The sequence below is a fragment of the Perca fluviatilis genome, chromosome 2 (assembly GCF_010015445.1).
Source record: "Perca fluviatilis chromosome 2, GENO_Pfluv_1.0, whole genome shotgun sequence".
NCBI lineage: Eukaryota > Metazoa > Chordata > Actinopteri > Perciformes > Percidae > Perca > Perca fluviatilis.
In genome coordinates, this window is record NC_053113.1 from 34870821 (window position 1) to 34888230 (window position 17410).

The 17410-nt window shown below is 39.8% G+C and overlaps 1 protein-coding gene across 1 annotated transcript; it reads right to left on the reverse strand.

The window, feature by feature from the left end:
- Nucleotides 1-1052: 1052 nt before the first annotated feature.
- On the reverse strand, nt 1053-17234 carry LOC120551709. Its single transcript, XM_039789236.1, has 23 exons — nt 17116-17234; nt 16294-16472; nt 16037-16128; nt 15711-15890; nt 14865-15053; nt 14538-14762; nt 14217-14447; nt 11881-12090; nt 11650-11773; nt 11171-11364; nt 10730-11011; nt 10229-10647; nt 5243-5491; nt 4790-4968; nt 4485-4581; nt 3932-4106; nt 3632-3820; nt 3009-3509; nt 2656-2865; nt 2415-2538; nt 2112-2305; nt 1615-1896; nt 1053-1522 (listed from the first exon to the last, which is right to left on the reverse strand). The coding sequence occupies exons 1-23, from the start codon at nt 17232-17234 to the stop codon at nt 1100-1102; spliced, it is 5067 nt and encodes a 1688-aa protein (XP_039645170.1). The 3' UTR covers nt 1053-1099.
- Nucleotides 17235-17410: the final 176 nt, after the last annotated feature.

The window sequence follows — 17410 nt, forward strand, 5'->3', positions numbered from 1 at the left end:
TATTCCAGATTTATTCCCCATTGCTAATAAAAAACCTCTTTGTATAATGAGGACATGCATCTAACAGGGCTTTTAGAGTTTAATATTTTAGCTCTTTTTTGGTCAAAATCGTTTTTATGGCTCTCAAAAAACAGCTACTCAGTCTGTGCCAATTCCCTCAGATCAAATTAAATTCAGTTCAGTTCAATCTTTATTGTCCTGCATGGGAAATTTTAATTTCAGGGTGGCAAAAATAGTGAACTTACATTACAATTACCTATTTAGGGATAAAACCTTTTTAGTAAGGCCAGTTTTTCTAAAACACAAGCATGTTGTTGACCTTTAAGCAAGACTTTTACTAATAAAGATGAATAGAGTTACTTGGATACATTTTCTTCCTGTTCTTCATTCTTTATATAACTTCAAAGAACTGGATCATTTGGAGAGGAAAAAGCCAAAGACCAGGGTTTGTTTTCTATAACAACCGAGACATCATGTTTTAAAATGTTTGATTTATTTTGATGTGCACTTTAAATGAGAGGTTAAAGTCCTCAAAACCATCCTTCTCTTCCCGAGGTATTTCCTCAAATGCCGTAAGAAATCCAAAATTAAATGAGTCAGCATTACTTCTAATAATGAAATGATAAAGTCCCATGAAATCTCTCGTGCTCTTACCACCATTTTATTACTCTCCCTACAATACTTCACTTTTGTGATTCTAACCTGATCTCCTCAAAATGGCATTTCTGTAAATCGTTTTTGAAGTGCATCACTGAAAACTCAACTCAAAATAAATGCACAACCTGTGATGCAAATAGTTGCATTCCCATAAACAAAACAGAAACACAACCTTGAGATGTTTTTATTTATGTTTAATAATGTTTCTGTGTACCAGGTTTGTTACATTAGTAATATTAATTAGTTAGTTATAATTAGTTGTAAGTATTGAAGTAAAATATGTTTTCAGTTCTATTTTTAACTATTCAGTTGTTTGTGTGAATACACCTGACATTTTTGGTCAAACAAACTAATAAAATAGTAGCTAGTCTTATTTAAATTAAACAAATGCAGGCAGATTGATAAGGAAATAATGAATTAGGTGCATTGTTAATATTCTCCGCTACCTGGCCATCAGGTGTTTCCTAGTATTTTTATCTGGCCTCAAAAGAATGATGAAACACTTTGGAGCAAAGATACAGAAAAGTAAACCATAGCTAGAGGCGAGAATTGCAAAAATCTCCACAGCAACAGCATATTTTCCAGGAGAGCTAACATAAGCAGGAACAAAAGCTATCCAAACAGCACAGAATATCAGCATGCTGAAGGTGATCAGTTTGGCCTCATTGAAGTTGTCAGGGAGTTTCCGAGCAAGAAAGGCCAAAAGGAGACTGGTGCAGGCCAGCAGGCCAATGTAACCCAGAACCAGAGAGAAGCCCACCACAGAGGACATGGCACACTTGAGGGTGACCTTTAACCCTGGGATATCCAAGTCAGCTTGAGGCATAGGGGGGCTGAGCGATAGCCAAATAAGACAAATGAAAACCTTGATGAAAAAAAAACGTTAAACAATGTCAGCTTACTGTAAGTAAATGCTGTATTAATTTTGTTATTAAAAAGTGATTCTGCAACTCTGACCTGTAAACAGGAAAAGAGGCAAACACTTCCTCTCTGTTGGCCTGGACCAAACCACTTCATCAAGGTTTCAGCACCAGGCCGAGCTGAGCGGAAAGCTGCCAAAACTACTATGGTCTTCACTTGGAGGCAGGAAACACAAAGTACAAAGCTGATCCCAAAAGCTGCCTGCTGGAACCGACAAGCCCAGACTGATGGACGACCAATGAACACCAGTGAGCACAGGAAGCAGAGCTTCAGGGACAGGAGAAGCAGGAAGCTCAGTTCTGAATTGTTGGCTCGTACCTGTAAATGAGAATTGGGATTAAATTGGTATTGAAACGACAAGCACAACAACAACCCAATATGGATTAATTCTGATTATTTTCAACAAATATAATTGAATATGGTCTAATGCCAGAATTCTGTTTTGTCTGAGTAATTAACCTAAACAACTACAAACCAAAAATGAGTTGTAGAAAATTAACACTAGTTTTAATTACAGTACTCTGGGTTCTTACCATAGGTGTTTGACGATAGTAAAGAAAAACTACAAATACAGCTGTTGTCACCACAGTACCAGACACAGCTGCTGTAGTCAGGGCAATGCCCAAAGTTTCATTAAAGGAAAGGAAGTCCAGCTGGCGAGGGATGCAGGCAGTTCGTTTAGCATTGGACCAAAACTCTAATGGACAACGCTCACAGTGAAGGGAACCTGGGAGAGGAAGACAGACCAAAAAGGGCCGTAGGAAAAAACTGGGGACACTGTAGATGATCTGAAAGTTATACAAGTCAGTAATATCTTATGTGGTAATTTTCCTCACCAGTTTGATTGCTAATCTCCCCATCAGCACATGGGATACAGTCAAAGCAGCAGAGAGGTTCACCTTTCCTGCTGGCCTCTCGGGTGCCTGGGGGGCAGCTCTCACTGCACACTGAAGTAGGCACCTAAACAGCAAGTAAAACCATATTCTCAAGTAGATAACGTCTTGTGAAGCACAGTAAATATTTAATTCAATAGACCTTTGGCAATGACATGAATCAATATTGTTTCTTTTTATCCACCTGATTGGATCCAGTGCTCCACTGAATAGCTGACTCGTTTAGGTGGAGGTCAAACCCGTCCACACGACCAATCACAACAAGTTTGAGTGACCCCTCAGGGGTGTTCTGCCAGTTGAGAAGGTCGTACTTTGCTGGAGTGTTGTCGTCTTGGAAATAAAACATTTCACCCTGTGGCGTTGTGAAGTTCACGTTGTTTAAGTGCTGCAACAGCTAAGAAGATCAACATTGTAGTAAATCTTTTTTTAAATCCAAATGTAGATTAAGCAGTTGCACTTGTCACATAAAAATTGCGCTAGTACTGTTAACGTCCCTATTAAATTGTGTGGTGTTGAACTAGACATACTGGTGTTTACCTCTATGGGTTTGATGTGTTTTAGAGAAGAGCAGGTTGGGCTGTTGTTTCCAGGTGAGCTGTTTCTGACGGGGCAGAGAAGGCTGTGAAGGGCGTGGGCTGCAGCATAAACAGCAAGGTAGACATTATATGTCACCCTGAGCTGAGAGGTATCAGTGAAGTGATTCTGCACTCCCTCCAGGGACTCTGTGCCACTGCAGGGTGGTTGAGAAGCTTTTTGAAGCAACCTGTCTGACTGAGACAGTAGTGAAGAGGCATATGTGGAGAATTGTGTGGCCCCAGGACTACAACTAAACATCTTTTCCCAGAATTCTCTTAAGAACGTATTGTCGAGATGACGAGATGGGTTCAAACTTCTGATATAATTTTCAAATCCAGGTATAGCTCTACTTCGAATGGCCACACCAAGCACACCCCTTGCCACTACAGAAGTGACAGGATCTTGGAGAAGATCACCACTTGTGCTCCACGCCTCACTGGCCACAAACTGTTTGTCAGTCACCTAGTGATAGCAACACAACAAAATGAAAAGATAACTTTAAATAGCTATTATGTTTTTTTTTAATGAGATCAGTTTGGTTATTATTTATAGATTAAATACCCAATTGTATTCCATTTTCTCACATTTATCTTGGAGAGTTGCAGGAACAGTTCCCTCACATCTGTGTACCAGTTAAAGATCAGAATCACTTTTGCAGTCGACGCCTGAATTGTGAGGGCTGCTCGTCTGGCATCACTCACAATGTTTTCCCTTTGGAGAGTCTCTACAAATGCCAGACATACCCCTGCCTCCTGAGTCTCCTCCTGAAATAACTGACATAAAAAGTTGAAAGGAGCTAAAAGATTAGATGAATGAAAAATATTCTAATGTATTCATGTATATCTTGTATAGAGTGCGTAGCAATGCAGTGCAAATGGAAACACCTTTATTGCCACATGGCCATAATCGTTGTTTACTACCACAGCCCCAATCCAGGTCCAATTGAATCGTATGGCAAGCTGGGCAATGGCCCAGGCTTGGTAAATATCACTGGGCATGGTCCTGAAGAAGTTAGGATACTGGTGCCGGTCACTCAGACAGGGACAGCTTGCTGTGTAGCTCATCTACAGTAAAAGGCAAAAAACACATACATACTTGGATATTCTAAAATCCCATACATATTCTGAAATCTCATACACATAAAGATTGTTATAATCTCATTTTCACCCAGTGATTGTTTTTTAAGAAGACTGTTTACTGCAGTGAACAGCAAATAGGTTATTTTCCTTTTTACAGCAAAATGAAGGTGAGAAAACATAAATGTGCCATATGCACCAAAGTCCATCAATGGGTTAAAAAAAAACTATGAACGTAATTTGAAACCACATTATGAGTGAAAATCTGAAAGTTATTTTGAGTTTTTACTTCCAATTTTTATTTAAAATTTTTTTATATATTCAAAATAAACACCAATACAATTTGGGGTTTTAATGGAACCTTACTAAAGGTACAGAGAGTGGCCCCAGGGATCTGGAGAGTATCTTGGCTTCTTCGGATGAGGAACCACCAATGATCAAAGGAACAGGCTGATCACCTGATGACATTATAAGATAAAATAAAATAGTAATTTGTTAGGGTTTGGTTCTGTTTCAAACACAACATTGCAGTGTGTAGGCTGTCATCAATGTATTTGCTTGGTATTAATACAGAAGTATGAACCATGCGGTTTGATATAGTACCTTTTCTTTCTCCAATTCCCTCTCCATACCCAGCAGAATAGTCTGGAGGGTCTGTTGAATTACAGCTGGCGCTGTCTCCTCCAACAAGTGACAGTGCCCCCTGCATAGCCCACAGGGGTATGCCACAGCTATCACGAATATAGTAGCCCAGCTTCACCCCTGGCAGCAAGGTTGTACTGTGATTGATTTCCTCCAGCGCAAACACCATAGCATAAATATACTGTAATGGAAGATTTTCCAAACTGAAACCACAGGAGAGAAGGAATGAGAAAAATATCAGTCAAAATGCTGTCAAAGTGACTGTGAAGATCTGTAATAACCCTTAAATAATATGGGTAATAATCTTTGGTCATAATTAAATAAGCAATTATAACAAAATATTTTGGACAAGAAAATTAACATGTATGTGTGAAGAAACTACCAATAGTTAACTGTCTATGGAATAGAAAAAGATACAGCTGATGAGTGCATGAATTATGCAGGATACACAGTAAAAAGTAAAATTTAGAGTTTTACCCAGTGCAAGGCTTGAAGTGAGGCAGCTGAGTGAAGTCATTGTCTATAGCTGGGGGCTTGGAATGAACATTAAAGAGCCCACCAATAACTACATCTCCATCCTGAAACAGACCCTGGTTGCTGGGTGTACCCCAACGAGAACAAGACACTGTCTGAACCACCTGTAACCCCACCCTGAGCCCCAGCTGTCTGCCCACAAGCCCCACAAGGAGCAGGGATGGGGCTGAGGAGGGCCACAGAGTGAAGAGCCTGGAGAACCAAGACATGGATGGAGCTGTTCTGGACACTTTAAATATGTACAATATACCCAGTTAGATGGCTTCCCATTGGCACAAAAGAGGTGTAATACAGTAAATAGTTAAAAGTAAAAGTATCTTGAATCCTTCTTAATAAGACATCCACCTGTAAATCAAAATAAATTCCTGTGACAAAATGTATATTACAGCAGATACAACATGCAACATGCAACTGACGAGGTATGACATACTCCCCACCTCCAGCTCTGCACAACATAGATGTTGCTCTGTGTATTTATAACAGCTGTAAAGCCCATGGCGGAATGATAGTAAACAGGATGACACTGCACTAAATCACTTCTCTCAAAGGTGAGAGCAAAACAATGAGAAAATAACTGACAGCTGTGTGATACAGAAACTACAGTACTAACCTGGAGGGCAGTGACCACAGATATCCCCATAGAGTTAGATTTTCTTAACATTTAACATTTAGTTGATGAAATAATCCACTGTGGCTCATAAATACTAATAATAAATACTAGGCACATCTCTCAGACATTTTGAAAAAATGTTTTTTAAAAGACTTAAAAAAGGATTATTCATATTATAAAAGAAAGTCTACATATATATATAGACTTTCTTTTATAATATGAAAATATATACAGTAAAAATATATACAGTATACAGTATATCTGGCACTGACCAAGAAAAGAGAAGTGAATGCAAAAAAAACGTTTTTACGTAATAATTTCACTTACCTATAGTGGTATCTAGCCATTAAGATAGTTATGATTTAATTTGTCCAAGTTTGGAAATATCCAATCAACAGCAACCTCAATCTCTTTACAGAAAGTGTACCAGTCTCTGAGACCTCACTGTGGCCTGTCATTTGGTAAACGTGTTCCAATGAAAACTTTCCACATAATGTGTTCGAGTGCCATAGAGAGAGTAAGCAATGAGGTCACAACAACCCTGTTCCAGTTTTCAAAGCACCCCACACATCTCAGGAGTACAACAACACACACATTGGGCCTGCTGGTGCATCTTACTTTCATCTGGCCCAAACGTGGTAACTAAGACAGAATGAGCATGTCTACTGTTGCAGGCCTGTGAATTGGACAACTGCAAAGAAGGAGGCCATGGCCTTGCCAGTCACCACCATTTGCCCTTCCAGCTTACAGAAGATAGAAACAAGGAAATCTGCTACATCTCAGCAAGTATAGTTCTGAGCCCTCATACACTACTTGCTTGCTTAATGTCACTGTTACAAGGCTATATGATAGTCCCTCCCCCTATATTGCCACATTGTATTCTGGTAAACTTGACATCCATCAGCCTCTGCAACACAGACCTGGAGGGCGACACCAGTGGTCCACAACCAATCATCTCTCAAACACCTAACCAGCTATGGCCTTCTGTGGTTTAATATACTGTTTAAGCACCGGCTCATCCAGAACTGTTACACCAGAAGTTAAAAGTATTTATGAGTAAAAGTAAAAGTATGTCAGAAATGAATGCAAAAGGAAAAGTATGTCAGAAATGAACGCAACATGGATTTAAGCACATGAACATCAGGGGGGCAGTGATTAAGGTCAGCATCAAACTCTTAGCAAACAACAACAATGGAAGAACGTTTGGAAAAGAGTCTAACCAAGCTTTTTGTTGCTTTTACCTTTTGTGCCCATGATCTTAAAATTCCAATAAAGTAACCTATGCGAACGTCATCATATTCAGTTGTTTTAATGTTATGCAAAATCAGGCGTTCTCAAGGAAGATATTCAACAGCAGTCAACCAGCAATGTCTGCTCATTTGCCTTGGGAGTGGATATACTTTTTAATCCTCCACACAATGTATGCAGGCAATGATGTGAACATGCCACTTGTGTCTCAGCTGCTTGTTGACTTATATACACTACTGGTCAAAAGTTTTAGAACACTCCAATTTTTCTAGTTTTTTTATTGAAATTTTAGCATTTCAAGTCCAATGAATAGCTTGAAATGGTACAAAAGGTAAGTGGTGAACTGCCTGAGGTTAAAAAAAAAAGTAAGGTTACCCAAAACTGAAAAAATAATGTACATTTCCGAATTTTACAAAAAGGCCTTTTTCAGGGAACAAGAAATGGGTTAACAACGTAAAGCTGTTCTGCAGCAATGGAGGTTGATCAAGCTTTTGAAGTTGGTGCTACCAATTCCCATAGGTGTTCCAACTTGTCTGGATTACTTACAACCCCCTCTCTTTGTATAAAAGTATTGTTGGAACAAACTGTGGTACCATACCCTCGTGAGCATTATTTGAACAGTATTGTACTGCAGAAAGTAGTGTGTTGCCATAAAAATGGCGGGAAAAAGGCAATTAACAATGGAAGAGAGACAGACCATCATAACACTTAAGAATGTTGGTCTTTCCTATAGAGAATTTGCAAAGAAAGTCAAGGTGTCAGTGAGTACAGTATTCTTCACCATCAAAAGGCACTTAGAAACTGGGGGAAACTCTGACAGGAAGAGGTCTGGCAGACCCAAAGCCACAACAGAATCAGAAGACAAGTTTCTGAGAGTCAACAGCTTGCGTGATAGGCGGCTCACAGGACAACAGCTTCAAGCACAGCTTAATAGTGGTCGTAATAAGGAAGTCTCAGTTTCAACTGTAAAGCGAAGACTTCGAGCTGCAGGTTTGATAGGTCGAGTTGCAGCAAGAAAGCCATTGCTAAGACATCAGAATAAGAAAAAGAGGCTTGCCTGGGCCAAGAAACACTGACAATGGACTACTGAAGACTGGAAGAAGGTGTTATGGACTGATGAATCAAAATTTGAAATCTTTGGTTCATCATGCAGGATTTTTGTACGCCGTCAAGTAGGCGAAAGGATGGTTCCTCAGTGTGTGACATCAGCTGTCAAACATGGAGGAGGAAGCATGATGGTCTGGGGCTGTTTTGCTGGATCCACAGTCTGTGATTTGTACAGAGTGAAAGGCACGCTGAACCAAAACGGCTACCACAGCATTTTGCAGCGCCATGCAGTACGCTCTGCTATGCGCCTATTTGGTCAGGGATTCATCCTACAGCAAGATAATGACCCAAAACATAAGTCCAAGCTATGCCAGAACTACCTTAGCTAAAAAGAACAAGATGGTAAGCTTAAAAACATGGAGTGGCCATGTAGAAAGAATGCCACGAGTGTGTTCAGCTGTTATATCTGCCAAATTTAGAATACATTTTGATTCATAAATTGATTCCATCATTTCTTTTTTAACTTCAATTGTTTATTTGTTCTATTCTTTCATTTCAGAGTACAATAAGACATTGAACTGCATGAATTTCAATAAAAACCTGGAATAACTGGGTTGTTCTAAAACTTTTGACCAGTAGTGTAAATATATATATATATATATATATATATATATATTGTTGTTTTTCATGATTTTGTAGATTATAGCTAACACAGTGTCAAATGTATTTTTGTTTATCTACAGTAGATACATTTCTTTATCTACAGTAGATTCATTATTATACTGTAGCTACCGTATGCAGTTCAACATTTGGAATAGATTGAATAATGTAGCCATTCAAAAAACAGACCTAGGAATTTATAATTACTGGTAAATTTCCACTGTTATGAAGTGTCTGCATAATAGACATCAAAAAATGCATTGCAAAGAAGGTTAAAAGAAGAAGAGAAAGAAAGGTTGCTTCTACCTCTGCACTCTTTGTGACACCATAATTACCAAACCATTGTCACATTAAACTGCAACCCATGATTTCTTGACATAAATGAATCAATATGGAAGTGGAATCCTCTATGCAGAGATATGGCATTATATAATGTATGAGAATTGTATGCCAAGTAATTAACATTAAAATGACATGTAGGTTTCATCTCCAAAACTGACACATGAAGAAGCAGGAACCTGTTCAGGAGAGAGCACACAGCCCTTTCATGCTTCTTCAGCACTGGCAATGGTAAGATATAGGCCACACTCAACACACCCTGGTTGGCATTATACACAAGTGAAGTAGGCAAGGAACTCTTCCCCACACACATCTGGTGTATATGTGTAATACTCTAAGTGTGCAGGATGGGTCTTGGCATTTGACAAGGAACAAACCTCGTTGAGAGATGAGGAAAGAAGCATTAGAGCATCATTCCATTAGATGGTATGATACTTCCATCTAGTGGTCTTTATTTGGTACATGCAGCAAAACTATGATGTCAGTGAACTATATAAAGCTAGAACATACTGCACGATATTGGCCCACTGTGAAAGTAATACATTTATTTACTTCTATCAATTATTGCATGAAAAGAGTTTAATAAAAATTCCACAGAACGGTACACAAGCTACATAATCTTTCTTGAATAATCAGAATAATAAATCTATTTCAAAAATCCATTCATGTAGTGTAATTTTAATCAAAATGTTTTTGTTTTCTGAGGGACTGGTTGAGAGTATTATACAGTTGAGTATTTTTTTAACACAGAAAAGGAAAACAACCACATTAATGCAAAATACATCAATACATTTTTAGTGAGCAGCATTTCATTTAAATGTGTATTTGTCATTAATGATTGATGGTGCATTGTTATATTAAAATGTAATGATCTCTAAGAACAGCAGAAATATTCTTACTGAGTTACCAATGAAAGCCATAACTATGTGTATTTTTAATTTCATATAAGCACATTTACATTTGGCATTATTTAGATGACTTCTGGTAAAAATATGATTGACAAAACACTCAGCCAGAAAAACTACCTGGCCATCAGATGTTTCTTAGTGTTTTTCTTAGGCCTCAAGAGAATGATGAAACATTTCGGGGCAAAAATGCAGAGCAATAAACCATAGCTAGAGGCCAGGATTGCAAAAACCTCCACAGCAACAGTGTATTTCCCAGGAGAGCTAACATAAGCAGGGATAAAGGCCACCCAGACAGCACAGAATATCAGCATGCTGAAGGTGATCAGTTTGGCCTCATTGAAGTTGTCAGGGAGTTTCCGAGCAAGAAAGGCCAAGAGAAGGCAGGTGCAGGCCAACAAACCAATGTAACCTAGAACCAGAGAGAAGCCCACCACAGAGGCCATAGCGCACTCCAGGGTGACCTTTGACCCCTGAAAACCCAGATCACGTTGAGGCACAGGGGGGCTGAGGGACAGCCATGTGGCACAAATGATAACCTGTATGAAATGTAAACACATGTAAGGGTTATTTTTGTGTAGTAATGTTCTCATCATTTCATCAATAAAGAAATATTCACACCTGTATAGATGTAAAGAGGCAAACACTTCCTCTCTGTTGGCCTGGACCAAACCACTTCATCAAGGCTTCAGCACCAGGCCGAGCTGAGCGGAAAGCTGCCAGAACTACTATGGTTTTGACCAGGAGACAGGAAACACAAAGTACAAAGCTGATCCCAAAAGCTGCCTGCTGGAACCGACAAGCCCAGACTGATGGACGACCAATGAACACCAGTGAGCACAGGAAGCAGAGCTTCAGGGACAGGAGAAGCAGGAAGCTCAGTTCTGAATTGTTGGCTCGTACCTTGATGTGAGTCAGATTAACAGACAAAGATGTGGCCATTTAAACAATACAGTACCGTTTCATAAACAAATCAAAAAAATGAAATAAATAAATAAATAAATGTAAAGGAATTTTAAATGAATACAACAAACTCTTTGTTAAATATTTTTAGATTCTCACCATAGGTGTTTGACGGTAGTAAAGAAAAACCAAAAATACAGCTGTTGTCACCACAGTACCAGACACAGCTGCTGTAGACAGAGTAATGCCCAAAGTTTCATTAAAGGAAAGGAAGTCCAGCTGGCGAGGGATGCAGGCAGTTCGTTTAGCATTGGACCAAAACTCTAATGGACAACGCTCACAGTGAAGGGAACCTGGGAGAGGAAAAAACAGAAGAGAGGGAAGGAAAATAAAACACAAAGGGGAAAATTAAAGTTGTCTTATTACATGTCATTTAGCTGACGCTTTTTATCCAAAGCGACTTACAATTGCTATATATGTCAGAGGTCACACACCTCTGGAGCAACTAGGGGTTAAGTGTCTTGCTCAGGGACACATTGGTTGATGTATCGCAGTGGGAATCAAACCTGGATCTCCCACTCCAAAGGCACGTGTCGTATCCACTACGCCATCACCACCCCATGGAGTAATTTCCTTACCATGTTGATTGCTAATCTCCCCATCAGCACATGGGATACAGTCAAAGCAGCAGAGAGGTTCTCCTTTCCTGTTGGCGACTCGGGTGCCTGGGGGGCAGCTCTCACTGCACACTGAAGTAGGCACCTAAACAACAAGCCAAATAATACAACATTATCTTGTGAATCTACACAGACGTTCATTTCAACAGCAAGTTTGTTTGTAGCCTTGACACCACTTGTCGATGTGACCACCTGATTGGATCCGGTGCTCCACTGAATAGCTGACTGGTTGAGGTGGAGGTCAAACCCGTCCACACGCCCAATCAAAACAAGTTTGAGTGACCCCTCAGGGGTGTTCTGCCAGTTGACAAGGTCATACTTTGCTGGAGCGTCACCACCTTGAAAGTAAAACATTTCCCCCTTTGGCGTTGTGAAATGCAGGTTGTTCAAGTGCTGCAACAGCTGAAAGCAACAAATGTTGAAGAGACCGTTGATATTTACAGGGGTGATAGAATGCAAAACCGATTTTACCCTGTCATAGTTGAATAACGACAGTTCGGTGGGTAAATAGAATACATAGAAGCTCAAAATCCCATTGACACCCCTTTACTATGAAAATCTCATATTTTGAAACTGCCGCTGAAAACGGGCGAATCTCAACAAAGCTAGAAGCTGACGTAAGCATCTCAGGACCTGTACCTTTGTCACGCCCATGGGTGTATTAAGAGAACGGTCACGCCCCAACATTTACATAGGCTACACAACTGACCTGAGATCAGGTAGTCTTCTGAATCTAGGTCAGGCAGATCTCTGCTATTCCATTACAAAATTCACTTCTGAAACTTTTTTATGTGAGAAATAAACCATGTAAAGCTCAAATATGGGCCGTTTTACGAAAATGGATGGCTAATTGCAAATTTTGTCCGACTGGTGCTGCCTGGGTTGCTACATCACCGCCCTGCCTGTCCTCCGTCACAGACCCCGGCCTGCTGTGAGCTCGATTGAGGGCCGGCAGCCCGGTGCTCAATACCCGCGCAAACTCACCCTTTTCTGGGTGACTGGACTACCAAACGCCGCTGCCCTGACAGAGCTCCAGGGCCTGCAGCTCGCTGTTCTCCCTCCCCTCTTCCTGCTAAATGGCCGGCCGGTGAGTGACTGAGAGCGCGGTCAGCGAGCTTGTTACGCCCGCAATTTCTTACCACAGCTTCTAGTTAATCTTATAATGGATATGTGTGTTGAGTTATTTAAACAAACAATCTAGGAAGTAAACGCATCTTGTCCGCGAGTCTCATTGATAGAGCCGCGGTGAGCTGGAGTCCATCAATGAGCGCTAGCTAGCCTCCTCGTAATGAGACCTCTGACATTCACAAAAATGCATTCAATTGAAATCCGAAATCAGACAAGTGTTAGCTAAGCTTTGTAAGACCTTGGGGAACCTGTAATATACATGCCGTGATGAAATTCAAATGGTAAATATACTATAATTATGCCGAAAGTGTAGCTAGCTAGCCGCAATCATTTCCCATTGTATCCTAATTCTGTTAGCCGCTCGCTAATGCTTTTTTCTCTTGGATCCTTCTTTTGGAATATGGACCGGGAACCTGAAAGGGTGCCTTTTATTCCTAAATTCTCGTTACACAAACGGCAAATATCCTTTACCGACATGTTGCTTGCTTGCTGAGCTAACGAGCTATGCTTTGCCTGCAGCAGCAGGGGCGGGCTTGTGGTTGTATTTTCATACGCTTCGTGGATCTGATTGGTTGATTTGGCCCGTCTATCACCAACATAGGTGATAGACAGATGGTTCATCCAATCAGCTAGCCAGTATTTTCGCCCCTTCCCAAAAGTTCTTCAACGGAAAGTTCCCAGATGGATATGCTGAGCAAATGCGAAGCAATCTATCTGGCGGAGTCAGGTTAGATGTTATATAAGTGGCGTGACGAAATTCAAACCGTAAATATATTATAGTTATGCCGGCAGCCGGCCGCGGAGCCCCAGTAGTGCAGTATCCACAAAGGGTGACTTTGCACTGGGAATGGAGCCCAGCAGGCTGCCACTTTCTCGTCAAACTGTGTGGAGCTCCTAAAGTCCGACACGTCTTACCAAATTTGCAATTAGCCATCAATTTTCGTAAAACGGCCCATATTTGAGCTTTATATAGTTGATTTCTCGCATAAAAAAGTGAATTTGGTAACAAAACATTGCAGTGTCTGGAATATGAGATTCTGTCTCTAATGTGTGTGTATTGGGGAACGCTCAACCAATCAGCGCGCTGCTCATCTAAATATTCATGAGCATACCATATTTGGAAGAAAAGCTCTTGTTACAAATAGGGCCAAAACACAGGGATGCATAAGGGCCAAAAAATGTCAACCAGACCATTTTCAGCCCAACCAATGTTACATACCCCATTAGGAGACCATAAGGAACAGTGTGAAATACCCTATATAATCATTCTATCACCCCTTTAAAAACAAATCTGTCTACAAAAAATGCACTTACACTATCAATATTACAATATTCAGTTCAAAATATGTAAAGAACTATGAGTGTTGTGGATGAGATAACACAGGCATAATTATGTTTACCTCTATGGATTTTATGTTTTTTGGAGAAGAGCAGGTGGGTCTGTTGTTTCCGTGTGAGCTGTCTGTGTCGGGGCAGGAGAGAAGGCTGTGAAGGGCGTGGGCTGCAGCATAAACAGCAAGGTAGACATTATATGTCACCCTTAACTGAGAGGTATCAGTGATGGGATTATGCAGTCCCTCCAGGGACTCTGTGCCACTGCAGGGTGATAGAGAAGCTTTCTGAAAGGACGCCTTGGCAGTAGATGAAGATGAAACATTTGAGGGATGGTCAGACCTTGTTCTGAGTGGTGAAGAGAGAGGTTCAGCATGTAATTGCATAGCTCCAGGACTGCATCCAAACTCATTTTCCCAGAATTCATGTAAGAAGTCATCTTCAGGATTACGAATTGGGTGCAAACGTCTGAGATAATTTTCAAATCCGGGTATGGTTGAACTTCGAATGGCCACACCGAGAACACCACTTGCCACTTTAGAGATGGCAAGATTTCGGAGAAGATCATTATTGGTGCTCCAAGCCTCACTTGCCAGAAACTGTCTGTCCGTCACCTACATTAAGAGGAAATAAATTACGACAAGAAAAACAGATGGCATTATGTTTTTACAAACTATAGCCTATGTCTTTGTTTTATTTCCATGCCAGTTGCTCACATTTATCTTGGCCAGTTCCAGGAATACTTTCTTTACTTCTGTATACCAGCAAAAGATCAGAATCACCCTCGCAGTCGAAGCTTGAATTGTGAGGGCTACACGTCTGGCATCACTCTCAATAGTTTCTTTGCGGAGTGTCTCTATGAATTCCAAACACACCCCTTTCCCATGAGTCCCTTCCTGAAATGCCTTGAGGTCAAAACAACAAATATGTTTATATAAATAGGATATTGTTATCTTACATATACAGTACAGGCCAAAAGTTTGGACACACCTTCTCATTCAATGTGTTTCTTTATTTTCATGACTATTTACATTGTAGAATCTCACTGAAGGCATACAAACTATGAATGAACACATATGGAATTATGTACTTAACAAAAAAGTGTGAAATAACTGAAAACATGTCTTATATTTTAGATTCTTCAAAGTAGCCACCCTTTGCTTTTTTTGATAACTCTGCAAACCCTTGGTGTTCTCTCAATGAGCTTCATGAGGTAGTCACCTGAAATGGTTTTCACTTCACAGGTGTGCTTTGTCAGGGTTAATTAGTGGCATTTTTTCCCTTTATTAATAAAAAAGCAAAGGGTGGCTACTTTGAAGAATCTAAAATATAAGACATGTTTTCAGTTATTTCACACTTTTTTGTTAAGTACATAATTCCATATGTGTTCATCCATAGTTTTGATGCCTTCAGTGAGAATCTACAATGTAAATAGTCATGAAAATAAAAAGGAAACGCATTGAATGAGAAGGTGTGTCCAAACTTTTGGCCTGTACTGTATATGAAGGAAATCTATTCAAGATTTTTCAGGCATTTTATAGAATAATGACAAAGACATACACCTGTATTGCCAAAAGACCATAATCATTGTTGACAACCACCGCTCCCATCCAAGTCCAGCAGAAGCGTATGGCCAGCTGTGCCATGGCCTGGGCTTGGAAAATATCACTGGGGATTGTTCTGAAGATGTTAGGAAACTTAATCTTGTCACTTAGACAGGGGCAGCTTGACAAGTAGCTGATCTGAGAGAAAAACACATTATTTTTAGACTGCTTTTCCAGCAATAATACTATTTTATTTTTAATTAAAAAAATAGTATCAGCCTCTTAGTGTAGACTGTATAAAAAAGGTTCATCAGAGGTTTATTTCCTGATATAATGAAACTCACAAATGGCACAGAGAGAGGCCCTAGGATCCTGGACAGAAATATGGTCGTTGTTGATGCGGCATCACCAATGAGCAAAGGAACAGGTTGACCGCCTGCTGATAGCATTGGACATATAATTACATGAGGACAATCTTTTTATACTACAAATATCAGCTGATGTTTTCATGGATATAGCAAATGTTAGTAGCATACTGAGTAATATCCAATGATACCTGCTGTCTCTCCGGCTGCAGTACGAGAAGTGGCTGTTACGTTGCAGCTGTGTTCGTCTCCTGCAATCAGCGACAATGCAGCTTGCAGAGCCCAGGGGTATCGGACACAGCTATCAAATATGCGGTAGCCCAGCTTCACTCCTGGTAGCAGGGTGTTGTTACGATTGATTTCCTCCACCGCAAATGCCATGGCATACACATTTTGTAATACCTCTGGATCTAATCTGAAACCACAGAGGTAGAAAGGAATAGCATATAACATAACATAAACTACAACATGAATTATTGACAGATGAAAAATAATTACCATGCACATAAATATAAAAACAGCAAATGTCCAAAAATGTCATAAATATACCAACATAAATGTATTACAGCAAAACCTATTGAAATAATTAAACTAATTCAAATTTGCTTATCTCATATATATATATATATATATATATATATATATATATATATATATATATATATATATATATATATATATATATATATATAGCTTTATAACTTTTATATTTTACTATAAATGTAATCAATATAAAACATGACGTGTACCATTATAAACATGCATACTGTAACTTTCTATTTCTACATTTGGTAGATTTAAGTTATATTTTCGTCTGCATTTTAACAGAAACATATGAGCATGACAAAATTATAAAAACCCCAGATGTGCTTAACAACATAATAACCACCAAACATTCAACAACAATGTACTGATTAAGTTACCCAGTGCAAGGTTCATAATGTGGCAGCGTGGTAAAAACCTGCTCTACATATGAAGGTTTGTAATAGAGATTAAAAAGTCCACCGATAATCACATCTCCATCCTGGGAGAGGCTTTTGTTGCTCGGTGCACCCCACCGGGAGCACACTATCGCCTGAACCACCTCCAGTCCCATCTGTCTGCCCACTACACTGAGAAGCAGCAGGGAGAAAGCTGAGGAGGGCCACCGAGCGAGGAGCCAGGGGAACTGAGACATGGATGCAGCTGTTCTGGACATTTAACACATATAGCTGAGAGTTATCAGAATGTCAGGATATGTGTCAGTATATTCAGTCTGTAAAGCACAGCAAAACATAAGTCACGTCAAACCTGAAAATAGAGTGAATTAAGTTCAGAATAAATGGTACCTCACAAACAATGTTCAACAATTCC

Bases quoted from the DNA above. Each gene is read 5' to 3' on its own strand.
- LOC120551709 (XM_039789236.1), bottom strand. From the start codon at position 17,234: ATGTCTCAGTTCCCCTGGCTCCTCGCTCGGTGGCCCTCCTCAGCTTTC. The intron at 11,365-11,649 runs GTAAGGAAATTA...TTCCTCTCCCAG, and splicing joins GGAGATTAGCAATCAACATG to GTTCCCTTCACTGTGAGCGT. The intron at 11,012-11,170 runs GTGAGAATCTAA...ACTCACATCAAG, and splicing joins ACTACCGTCAAACACCTATG to GTACGAGCCAACAATTCAGA.